This window comes from Rousettus aegyptiacus, unplaced genomic scaffold (genome assembly GCF_014176215.1).
Source record: "Rousettus aegyptiacus isolate mRouAeg1 unplaced genomic scaffold, mRouAeg1.p scaffold_m13_p_5, whole genome shotgun sequence".
Classification (NCBI taxonomy): Eukaryota; Metazoa; Chordata; class Mammalia; order Chiroptera; family Pteropodidae; genus Rousettus; species Rousettus aegyptiacus.
Genome location: NW_023416308.1, coordinates 117,332,238 through 117,344,074, shown reverse-complemented (window position 1 = coordinate 117,344,074; position 11,837 = coordinate 117,332,238). Strand labels below are relative to the sequence as shown.

Sequence of the window (11,837 nt, the reverse complement as noted above, 5' to 3'; positions counted from 1 at the left end):
AATCAAGAGACCGCTCCGAGCCTTTGCACCAAGTATTCCTTTGGTGCTCACCATGGACTAGGAACCGTGAATGACACACAGTGAAATCTCACATTCTAGCTAGAGAAAGAAAACCAGTTCGTGTATATACACGAGCAAACAAAACGCGACTAAGGATGGCCGGGTAGAATGCCTCCTAGAGCTGTCTCGGTTCTGCCATCTTTGGTCTTCGGTTTCTTCACCAATGAATAACGTGTTTGCAATAAAATTTGGTTTAAAGCTCTACAAAAAAATGACTGGGTTTGCTTAAAACGTGGCGCCTCTGTAATTCTAAAATGTCCCAAGCTGACACAGAGGTTGGCCAGAAGGCTACGAAAGCCCCATTTTAGGAGACCCACTGAGATGACCCTTTGTCATCAGCTGTCGCCACCCCCCACATCCGCTCTAGCACGCCCCAGAGCACTATCCATTGTGATGGTTAGTGAAACCCCGGCCTTCTGATTTCACTAAGGTAGTGGTTGCGTCCGCAGCCCTTTTGACGCGGGAGCGCCAACCTCCCCCCTTCCAGGGTGGTGATTGGCCAGCCGGAGCTGGGGGCGGGCTGACCTCCGCCCCGCAGCGCCGTCACCAGCTGGCCCCGCCCCCGAGGCGGGGCGGCTGGGAGCCGGGCCTGGGGCAATCATTTGCATGCGGCCGTAGGATTGGTCGGCCGGCTCCCGCGAAGGGGAGGGAAGAGGCAGCGCGCACTCGTGCGTGCGTGAGCTGGCGCGCGATAAAGGGCCCGGTCGCGCCGAGGCTCGAGCGGCCGTCGCCATTTTGTAAGGTTCTCTCTGACGCGGGAGCCGCCGCCACCGCCGCCACCACCCGGAGGTGCGAGGGGGTCTTGTGGGTGTGTGGGGAGCCTGAGGGCGGACCGGGGCGGGCCAGGCCGGGCCTCGGCGGGTGGGGATGGCCCCGGGTTTGGGTTTCTCTGGCTACGGAAGGTCCAGGCGAGACAACGGGAGGAGGCGGGGCCGGGTCTCCGGAGGGGGCGGGGCAGGGGTCGGGTCGAGTCTTTGTTGGGGCGAAGGATCTGGAGGTTGGGCCGCTGGGGGGTTCCGGATTGGGGCCAAGAGGGCTTTTTTATTTTCCGAGTATCTTGAAAGGTGATACCGCACGGAGGAGAGGTACATAGATTTCCCTCCAAAACATTGTGACCAGGGACGCTCAGATATATGTGCCTTTTCCCCCGTCTGGGCTCTTCTCTTTCCTGCCCCCCGTATAGTATTAGAAGACGTGAAAACATCTAACCCTGTTACTTAAATGAGCCTCATTTCATGGAGATGATGAACGGCGCAGTGTATGTTAACCCCTGACCTCCTGTTTGTATGTCACACACAACTCACACTACTCCTTAATGCCAAACCTTTCTCCTTCTCTTGAGAAAAAAATAACGGACGCCTATGTGAGGGTCTTGAAGGTGCCAAGAACTTCTTTGGAGGCTTAAACCAAATGCAGTGCATGGCTCCACCCCTAACTTTTGGAAATCTTGCTTTTCTCAGGCTTTTGTCAGGATGGTGAAGCTGTTCATCGGAAACCTGCCCCGGGAGGCCACAGAGCAGGAGATCCGCTCACTCTTTGAGCAGTATGGGAAAGTGCTAGAATGTGACATCATTAAGAACTACGGTTTTGTGCACATAGAGGACAAAACGGCGGCCGAGGATGCCATTCGTAACCTGCACCACTACAAGCTGCACGGGGTGAACATCAACGTGGAAGCCAGCAAGAATAAGAGCAAAGCATCTACCAAGTTGCATGTGGGCAACATCAGTCCTACTTGTACCAACCAAGAGCTTCGGGCCAAGTTTGAAGAGTATGGTCCAGTTATCGAATGTGACATCGTGAAAGATTATGCCTTCGTACACATGGAGCGGGCAGAGGATGCGGTGGAGGCCATCAGGGGCCTTGACAACACAGAGTTTCAAGGTGAACTGCTCTGGGGTCTGGGTGGCAGAAATGAGTGAGGTCTAGCTCAAGACAGAGGCAAGAACATAGGACCATGGTTCTGGCAGGGTGGTGTCTTCCATTCTATTTTAGCTGGAAATAATAGAAAGATTGTATATTTATGAGCACAATTTACTCATGGAGAAGCTAATAATTCCCGTTTTCAGATTTGCCAAGATTGTCAACTTCATAATATTATAAACTGTGGGCTACTTTATCCTTTAGGCTTCATTCATTTGAGTGCTATTGGAAGTTTAATCTGCCTGGGCACATGAGTACCTCATGAGAGGAGAGAGCATAGAGGTCTGTGGCTTTTCTTTTTTCTTGACCAGAAAGCCTTACATCTGAGAGTTTACATGTGTGAGGCTGTTATTCTTTACTGCATTGGGTGATGAGTTGTGCTGGGAAAGAGGAACAAGGACACCTGGAAGAATCCCTATATTATAAATCTGGGCGGTGAATCTGAATTTGGGGGAATATGTTAGTGCTCAAATTTGTTCAGCCTGTGAACTAGCAGAGCCAAAAACCATGCTATGGACTACAGATCCTCCTCGACAGGATGGGGTTATGTCCTAATAACCTATCATAAGCTGAAACTATTGTAGGTTGAAAATGCATTTAATAGTGTACTGTACAGTGTCAGTTGTTTACCCTTGATCGCATGGCTGACTGGGATCTGTGGCTTGCTACCACTGCTCAGCATCACCAAAGAGAATCATCCCACACACCAACTGCTAGCCCGGGAAAAGATCAAAATTCAAAATACAGTTTCTACTGAATGTGTATTGCTTTCACACCATCAGAGTCAAACCATCGTAAGTGGGGGACCGTGTTTAAAGTCTGCTCCACCTATTATTTAATCCTAAGGGGAAAAAGAAAGTTCTAAAAATATTAGGTTAAATGAGAATGATGGTCTTGCTTCTGAGGAGATTCCAGTAAGATATTCTAGTAAATAACATGTTATTTATACCAGTAATGAAGGTATGTATGTGATTAATACCACAGGAGGTTGTCTGAAGACTCTAAAACTGTATGGTAGCCACTAGTCACGTGTAGCTAAATTTAAAATTCAGTTTCTCAGTTGTACTACACACATTGTAAGTCCTTAGAAGTCACATGAAGCAAGTGGCTACTGGATTAGTGCAGATATGGAACATTTCTATTGTAGAAAGTTCTGTTGGACAGTGATGTCCTACAAGTTTTTTGTCGACAGTATCATCTTGGATCACACATTTACAGCCACTTTTCAGGTTCACAAATTAACACCATTTTTTGTCTGCCATTAAAAATGGTTAAGTACTTAAGGGTCCTTTGCTAAACCTAGAAAACAAAAGAAATGGTAGAAGAGGAAAAGTTGACCAGAGAACGCTAAGAAAGTTTACAAATAGTGGAGATTGCAGGTAGTGGATCAGTTATCTCTGACCTTAGCCAATGGTGCCCTGGCTTTTAGCTATTCTAACCGTAGGGCAAATGTTACATAGAGAATTGTACCATTAACTAGTTATATGACTTTGGACAGTGTTTTAACCTCTCTGTGCTTCATTTTCCCCACTTGTAAAATAGAGTTAATGGTCCTTGCAGTATCTTCCTCACAGGATGGTAGTGAGGCTAGAATGAGGTGCAATAGATGTGTTTTGACAATAAAAACATATGGTGAAAGGTGAGTGAGTGTTGTTTGCAACAGTGTGTTTCTCTTATAGTTAGAAATGTACTTAAAATGTAATAGTTAACTTTTCTTATTTATATTTGTTTTTAGTTTATTTTGGAAAGGTTGAGCTTGAGACAGCTTTAAAATTTTCAAAAAAAATTTTTTTTGCTATTTTCATTTGATAGGGGAGGGAATCGTGAATGGACAGTGATGGGGAGAAATGGAGGTTCTCTTGACGTAACAAAACGTAGAAAGATTGCAGTCAAAGTAAGGTGCAAACTGCAGAGATACTTACCAGAGTAGTAAGTAATACTGGTAATGTAATACTGCACGTCCTTACCTTTTTAATATACAATTTAAAAAAGGATAGGGGCAAAAATATATATGTGGAAGTCAGTTACTTGGGGGAGCTGGCATAGGAGGAGTGTGTATTTTAATAAAGCAAATTTAATTATTTTAGGAAGTGGATAGCTGAGTAACACAGTGATCCATAAGATTTTTTAAAACATCATCATCGTTCTTTCTTTGGTTTTCATGTTCTTAGCCTGGCCCCCCGGGAGAAAGCACTCTACTCCAAGTTACACATGTGGACAGTTTTATAATCAGCTGGTTTTTTCTCCAGGTGATAAGAGAAAGATTGGCATTGGGATAAGTCACAGTTTTACAGAAAATATAGTCTAGATACCAGTTTGTTACATTTTTCGATAAAGCTTTATTGGCTATGGAAAGAAGGTGGCCTCTTATAGTGCCACTTTGGGCATCTTTTGAACCTTTATGTGTTAATGGCTGCCATTTAGGCATCTGTGTTGTATGATTTCTGAAGGGAAGCAGCCGAATCTGTGTTTACCTGAGTCTTTCGGGATCTGTTTCCACACAAGCACCTGCACCTGTATTGAGGTAGCAAACAGTTTGCATTGTAAGATTTTAAGCTGTTCCCAAGTAACAGTTCAGGCAGCTGAATTGGGAATGATAGGTAAGAATTCAGGCGTCTCAGTTTTTCCCTCAATATGTAAACAAGCATTAAATTGGAACACTGTGTATCAGCTACATCCCCAGCCTTCTCTGGACCCTGGCAATTAGGACCCTAAGTTGTCCACCTCAGCATTTTAATACTCTCTGTTCCAGCTTTCAAAAGAAAACACTTTATTGGACTGGTTTTCTGGGAAATAAGCATGTATCATTAACCTTCGGAGGTCTCAGAAAATTGCTAAGCTTCGCCTAAGTGTAGGAAGGCGGTAGGATTTAATTTTCTTTCAGTTTCCTTTGCCCCGGTTTCCGAAGGTACTAGAGAAACACGGTATGTTTTAATTATAAGAAGGTTAGGACAGCAGTCTCCAACCTTTCTGGCACCAGGGACCGCTGCTCCTATGAGAACCCAGTGCCAGATGACCTGAGGTGGAGCTGAGGCAGTGATGTTAGCGCAGAGGAGCAGCTGCAAATACAGGTGAAGCTTCACTCACTCTCCTGCCACTCACCTCCTGCTATGTGGCCCAGTTCTAACAGGCCACGGACTAGTACTGGTCCACGCAGCCCGGGGATTAAAGACCCCTGAGTTAAGGATTTAAATTAAAAGCCTAGTACATCCTTTGGAAAGTTTGCGCAGGAAGAAACTATCATATCACTTTTATTATAGATCTTTTAGTGTTAGGTAAAAAAAAAAAAAAAACTTGACCTAAATCCTTTTCAAAGCTGTACAGAAATAGATTTTGCCGTATATGTTTATAAACTTAGGGGTAAAGACTAAATACAGCGACAGAAACATCAAGGAAAAATCACTAGGTTTTGTTTCTCCAAAAAAAAGGACCCAGAATCTATAAAAGTAAAGAGCAAGTTAAATTGAAGCTTTTTGCTAAACATGTACTTTTAAGTCCCTGGATTGGCCGCTTTTTAGATTGGCATGGTTACTCCAGCTTCAGAATTAGAGTAGAGTTTGTGTCTGTCACACAATAATGTTACCATGATTGGTTGAAAGCCAAGTAATTTGTAACTCTCCAGTCTATAGTATAGGGAACTCTATGTTTGCAGTGTAAATTGGGGCAAAAATCTGTGTGTTTCTGTTCTATGCATAGTTAGCATGTGGCTCTTAATAACTTCTAAGAATTAGATTGGGTGTATTTAAATCTTTGAAAACAGTAGGATGGCTAAATGCTGCTTTCAAATAGTTACTGCCATTGGTACCTGTTGACCATATCAGTGGTGATGGATGCTACCTCTCTGCTAGCAAATGAAAGTAAAAACCTGAGCGCACTTTTGTTTCTGCTAAAGGAAGGGTTTTGAGTTGGAGGCAGCAACTACTAGAAACTGGGGTGGCAGGAATCTTAAGACATTGGGCAGAAATGAGTTTGACTACAGTGATATTACTGCACTAACCCGCTCCCCTCTCAGGGTCAGTGCATGGCGCTGTGCTGGCTGCCGTCCTGAATCGGGCTGTTTCCAACAGGATGGTGGAGCACGAGGCCTCCTATCGCATAACTGCATCCAGAACAAGGTCTGTTAAAGAGAAAGCAACTTGCTGATCGCGGAGGGGGGATTTGTTTTGAGCAGCCCTTAAGAGTGATGCGAAATCCATTTTCTACATCTATACTGGCTGCCTTTCGGCTACAGTTTGAAAAGCATTGACTTGATCTCCAAAGTCTTACACAGTTTGGGACTAAATACTGCCAAGGATACTGCATTCCTCAAACTGTTTTTAAGGACCTTGGATGCTTTCATCAGTAAGGGTCCCTGGGCTTGGCGGTATACAGGCCCAGGGTGAAGATGTTTCTTCTCTCAGCTGTACCTACTGCTGGTCATTGCCTGGAAGTATGGATGTGGCTTGTTTGTATGGGAGCCCAGAAGACGTTAGGCAAATGCCGCATTTTTCTAACAAGTAGAGAAACCCCAAGAATTGTAAGGCTACATGCAGGACGAAGTGATCATTTCATTACATGGGAGCACACCGTCCCTAAGAAACCAGTGCTGTTTCAAGATCTAATTCTTGCTATTGCGAGCCCTCGGTCAAGTAGTTTTTGTTTTCCACAGTAGGCATGGTTTTGCCCTTGTTGAAAAAAGGGGGGGTGGGGTTGAAATCTGGAGAGCCTTCTAAGTCCTAGACGTACTGAAGATAAATCAGATGATGAGCCAGGTATGCAACATAGCCTTCTGTGACACCTGCAAAAATGGCTGGAGGAAACCAAGATGGATAGAAGTTCACCGTGGTTTTTAAGCTGTAGTAAATGCTTAGGCCTGATATGGCCTTGAGTAAATCAGAGGGAGGTTGGTAAGGTACTTTCTGAATCTGGTGTAACTGAAGTTTTGTTGGATATTTGATTTGAAAGAATTGGCAGGTTCTGAATCATTAAAATGGAAACTTGTAATTTCTGTGTTTGGGCGGGGAAAGGAAAGTTGTAGAAACAGAAGTAGGAGGGAATTAGTTGTAAGTAGAAAGGGTTGTTGACTCGTCTCTAAGGACTCAAATTTTCTAGCTCTTATCTGTATTAAAACTTCAACTTCTTTTGGAGGGGATTGCTGAAATTGGGTCTCAGGAGTGTGTGTATGTATGTGTGTCTTATGCCAACTACTTCCATTTGGGGGAGGATAAAGAACGTCACTGAATTATAATAAATCTCGTATCTATTTTCTCAAGGCAAAAGAATGCATGTGCAGTTGTCCACAAGCCGCCTTCGGACTGCCCCTGGGATGGGAGACCAGAGTGGCTGCTATCGGTGTGGGAAAGAGGGGCACTGGTCCAAAGAGTGCCCAGTAGATCGTACGGGTCGCGTGGCAGACTTTACCGAGCAGTATAACGAACAGTATGGAGCGGTGCGCACGCCTTACACCATGGGCTACGGGGAATCCATGTATTACAATGATGCGTATGGAGCACTCGACTACTATAAGCGTTACCGGGTCCGCTCTTATGAGGCAGTGGCAGCAGCAGCAGCAGCTTCTGCGTACAACTACGCAGAGCAGACCATGTCCCATCTGCCTCAAGTCCAGAACACAGCTGTGACCAGTCACCTCAACTCCACTTCCGTTGATCCCTACGACAGACACCTGTTGCCGAACTCAGGTGCTGCTGCCACCTCAGCTGCTATGGCTGCTGCCGCTGCCACCACTTCCTCCTATTATGGAAGGGACAGGAGCCCCCTTCGTCGTGCTGCAGCTGTGCTCCCCACAGTTGGAGAGGGCTACGGTTATGGGCCAGAGAGTGAGCTGTCTCAGGCTTCAGCAGCTGCACGGAATTCTCTGTATGACATGGCCCGGTATGAGCGGGAGCAGTATGTGGACCGAGCACGGTACTCAGCCTTTTAAAAACTGGAGGTGAGAGTGGGGTGGGTGTGGTTAAGAGATTCCATTTAGTTCCCTTGAAAGAGACCCATGCTGCATAGAGGAAGCTAAAGCCACCTGTTTGCTGTCAGGACAGTAGTATCCAAAAGGTATAAATTACATGTTAGTCTTAAATATTTCTTTAGCTTAAGCTTGAGGTTCATTTGGCCTGAGATTTTAGTGTGTGACTCCAATCACTTTGTTTCATCTGGGAGAACAAAGTCAGAATATTCTTTAATCAGGTACAAACAGATCTGGGTTACAGAAACATAGTCAAGAGAACTAACATTTGTTGAGTGCTCTCTCTGTTTATGTGTATATCACACTTTTAAAATAGTTTCTCTTTTATAGAGAAGGGAACAAAGTGTCAGAGAAGTTAAGTCATCTGGTAATTGAGAGGTAGAGCCAGATTTCAAACTCAGGCCTGGCTGACTCCTAAACCTGTTCTTTCCACTAACGTCGCTGTGGTGTGAGGTGAAGAGTACAGGTTCTGGAGTTGATGATGAATGTCACAGTGAGAATTTTAACTATAACTTTAGACTTTCAGTTGGCTAATAAAGCTCATGAGCCTTTATCAGAGGAAACTCTTCTAACATATAGCTATAAGCCAAATAAAGTCCTATAAATTTTAGGTGTTTATTTCTAAGACACTCATTTTGATGCTACTGTCCCGTGGAGTCCTTTCCTTATTAGTAATCCGGAGCATCTCGTTCTAATGAGCACTTAGGCCATATCTGCATAGCCTATGATGCTGTCATTTAGAGCCTGACGCTTCCTGGTTGTTTTCCAGCAATTTTGTTTAAGAGGAACATTTAGGGGACTAGATAAAACTGGTAATTTTTTTGGATGTGTATAAATATTGGTGGTGACCCTGGAAATTTAATTTTTCATGCTTCAGAAAAATAGATACCAGTGATATCATCAGAATGGCAAGAATAATCAGGAGTATCTAGAGGTTGAGAGATCTCTTCATCGGAGTGGAAATGTCTTCATGACAACTTTCTATTCTCATGGTTTTCCTTTGAGATTGATTGGAATGGGAAGCCTAATAGCAAAGTACCACTGAGTATCCGGCATTCCTGACTTCTCTCTCCAGCACATGTGTAGAAGACACAGCGCTAGGGAGTCACCCTTTTTCATAGTGAGAGGCAGATACACATAAACTTGTGACAAGGTATATCCTGTATGAGCCTGACAAGACTGGGAGACCACTGTGTAGCGGTGTGTGTTCATTTACATGAAGTGGATAATCTTACAACTTGTGTAGTTTGCCATTAATTTTTACTTTTGATGCAGCTGAATCTGCCACGAAGTGGGATATGCCTCTGAAGTAAGGTGGTATCATCTATCAGAGAACTTGTTTCTCTCGAATATGTTTCAAAGCAAAGTTAAATATTAATTAGTGTATGTGGTCTTTAAAAGGTTTTTAAAGTGAATTTTGACTGCAAGCGGTGGTTGTTCAACTAACCTCTTTTTAGTGATGACTTTTAAAGAAACTTACCTTCCAGGTGTGAACCTCAAATGGACTGAATAACCCTGAGTTGGTTGCAGTCCCAGGAGCCTGATGTTAATGAGGCTGCCAGGATGAAATACTCCAGAACTGTTGGGGATCCAAATTCGGGTCTCACCCTAGCAGAACTGATTCAAGAACGTCACAACTTTTGAAGTCGATTGACACAGATCAAGACCAAGATTTGGCCCTTTGTCTGTATTAAGTAGAGGAACTTGGTGTGAGTTAACTTTTTTTTTCCCCCAGCCATTGGTGTCTGGAGTTTCCATCATCAATGGAAGAATTAGAGAATTTTAGGATTTTCTACTTTTGATTTGGTAAAAGAGATGTGGTCAATTAGGGGAACCACTAGAATTATCGCTCTAAATCTATGACTATATGGCATGTAGGTATGTTGGAGGGTATGAAGCACTCTTTGTTTGATACCCTTTGTGATTGTCGTTTTTGTAAACTTGTTTACTATGAAAGACTAAAATGAAACAAATGTAGAATAGTGCAATTGGCCATATTTGAGATCTTGGCATCTTCTGCTTTTGTTGGACCCAAACATTAAATTATAGTTCTTGATAATATCTGTATGCCCTTTGTTACAGTATCCTTGTATCACAGAGGTTGTCTTGCCTAAAAGATGGATAAGAAAATCAGATGTATTTATCACCAACGCAGCAGTCTTGCAGATAGATTGCTTCTTGTTCTATATATAGTTCTAAGTAGATTCTTATGTGTAGTCAGAGTAGATTCCTGGGTAATTACATGGGATATGTTTGCTCCAGTCTGACTGGGTTTTTTGTTCTTTGTTCTTTCCCCCCTGGAACACAGGACAGGACCAGGGCCCTTGTACTCGGAGCCAAGCTGCTCTCCAGGCACTGTGTAAGCCTCTTGTGTTGTGCTCTCTTTCAGGTAGGATAATTGCGGACTGAACCCTCGGGCTGCGGTCATATATGAGAACTTGCTCCGCGCGGTCCCCTTTGCCGGGATGTTTCCATTGCTTCATGTTTCAGTAAACAAAGGAGTTTGTGACCAACTATGTTTTCTTTCTTAATTTAATTCTAAGTTGACTTTTCTTTCCTCCTGATACAAGTCTCTGTAGCCTTTCACTTTGTTCCTTATATTCTCAGCCTCTGAGCAGCCCTAGGTAAGGAATATGCTGGCATCCCTTCTCCTGTACAGTGGAACCCCTTATCTTGCTTTCCTTAGGCGTTGAACCCTTCTCCCTGTCCACCTGCAATATCTCCTTTCCCTTTAAAATGACCATGTAGTGGCAAGCAACCTTTTACTCATCTCTGTTAGCTCTGGACTCTAACATTGAAGTTAATCTTCTGAATTTGCTAGGACCATTGGGGTTTTTTTTTTGGGAGGGGGTTTGTTTTGTTTGTTTTGTTTTGTTTGGTGTCTGACCTGTGATCGTGGTACAGCATTAGCTGAAATTTAGCCTTGTTTTATTCCACTCCTCCCACTTTTTTTTTTTTTAATATTTTGACAAATAAACGTTTCTAACACTTCTGTGCATCCTTCTGTGTTTGTGTGACTTATTTACAACCAGTATCTTCTGGTTTCTCAGTTGTGCTCACACTGCAAAATTCACTCACATGCATTCATGTCTGAAATTTAGATGTAGAAGGAAGAATTTAGTGGAGTAACTAATGTGGCCTCAACAAAGGACGGAGAGAAGTTAGCATTTTGAGACATTGATAAATATGCCCCTTCTTTCTAAACCAGAGCTGCTTTCCATTTTAAAGGCTAGCAAACCCAGGTTAGTCGTGATAGAAGTAAGCCCTACACAGAACCCTACATCAGGAAAAAAGCTGGGTCAAAGTATCACCAAAGACCTATCAGGCTAACTCAGTTTGACTTCATAGTATATGTTTAAATTCACCTACAAAGTGTTTTAAGAATTCTCTTCCCATGGTGTTGATATCCTGCTAGGATTAGATATTGGCTAAAATGAATGACAGTTGCTAGATCAAAAAGGGGGACCACATGTCATAATATTTTATAAGGGAAAAGAAGGGTATTAGTGATTGGTAGTGACAACATTCTGCAATGAAATGTGTCCTCTAAACTTTTTTAAAAAGATTTGTGGATGTTTTTTATTGGTTGAATCCCCATAAAGGGGAGTTTAGTGATGGACTCAACCCTACTAAGCTTTACTGTATCCTGTATGGAAATGTTGACACATAAATTCTGACTCTACCTGTATTATAGTTTTTCCCCCCACATATTTTATACTTAAAATAATCCCGACATGGGTGAAGCAAAATTTTCCCTGATTTTTTGGGGTAGGGTACAGCTATCTAGAGAGGTTAACCTGTCAGTGCAGACACTCCGAGTTGTGAAATGCACGAGGCCCAGTCTGGATCTAACATTCCCTGAATCGGCAGGGCTGTTACTCTTTTACATAAAGGAAAA

General features: G+C 43.4%; 1 protein-coding gene across 6 annotated transcripts; it reads left to right on the top strand.

Moving 5' to 3' along the window:
• The first annotated feature begins 717 nt into the window (after positions 1-717).
• Positions 718-10,937, top strand: LOC118602940 (RNA-binding protein 4B). 6 transcript variants are annotated; one of them, XR_004951029.1, is made up of 4 exons: positions 718-849; positions 1,521-1,944; positions 7,236-9,648; positions 10,329-10,937. XR_004951029.1 is itself a non-coding variant. In XM_036221487.1 (4 exons), the coding sequence occupies exons 2-3, from the start codon at positions 1,533-1,535 to the stop codon at positions 7,901-7,903; spliced, it is 1,080 nt and encodes a 359-aa protein (XP_036077380.1). In that variant the 5' UTR covers positions 718-849; positions 1,521-1,532; the 3' UTR covers positions 7,904-7,912; positions 10,329-10,937. The 6 variants fall into 6 exon arrangements, 4 of the variants coding, with proteins under 4 accessions (XP_036077380.1, XP_036077379.1, XP_036077381.1 ...); XR_004951028.1 differs by having other exon boundaries at positions 10,248-10,937; XM_036221487.1 differs by having other exon boundaries at positions 7,236-7,912.
• Positions 10,938-11,837: the final 900 nt, after the last annotated feature.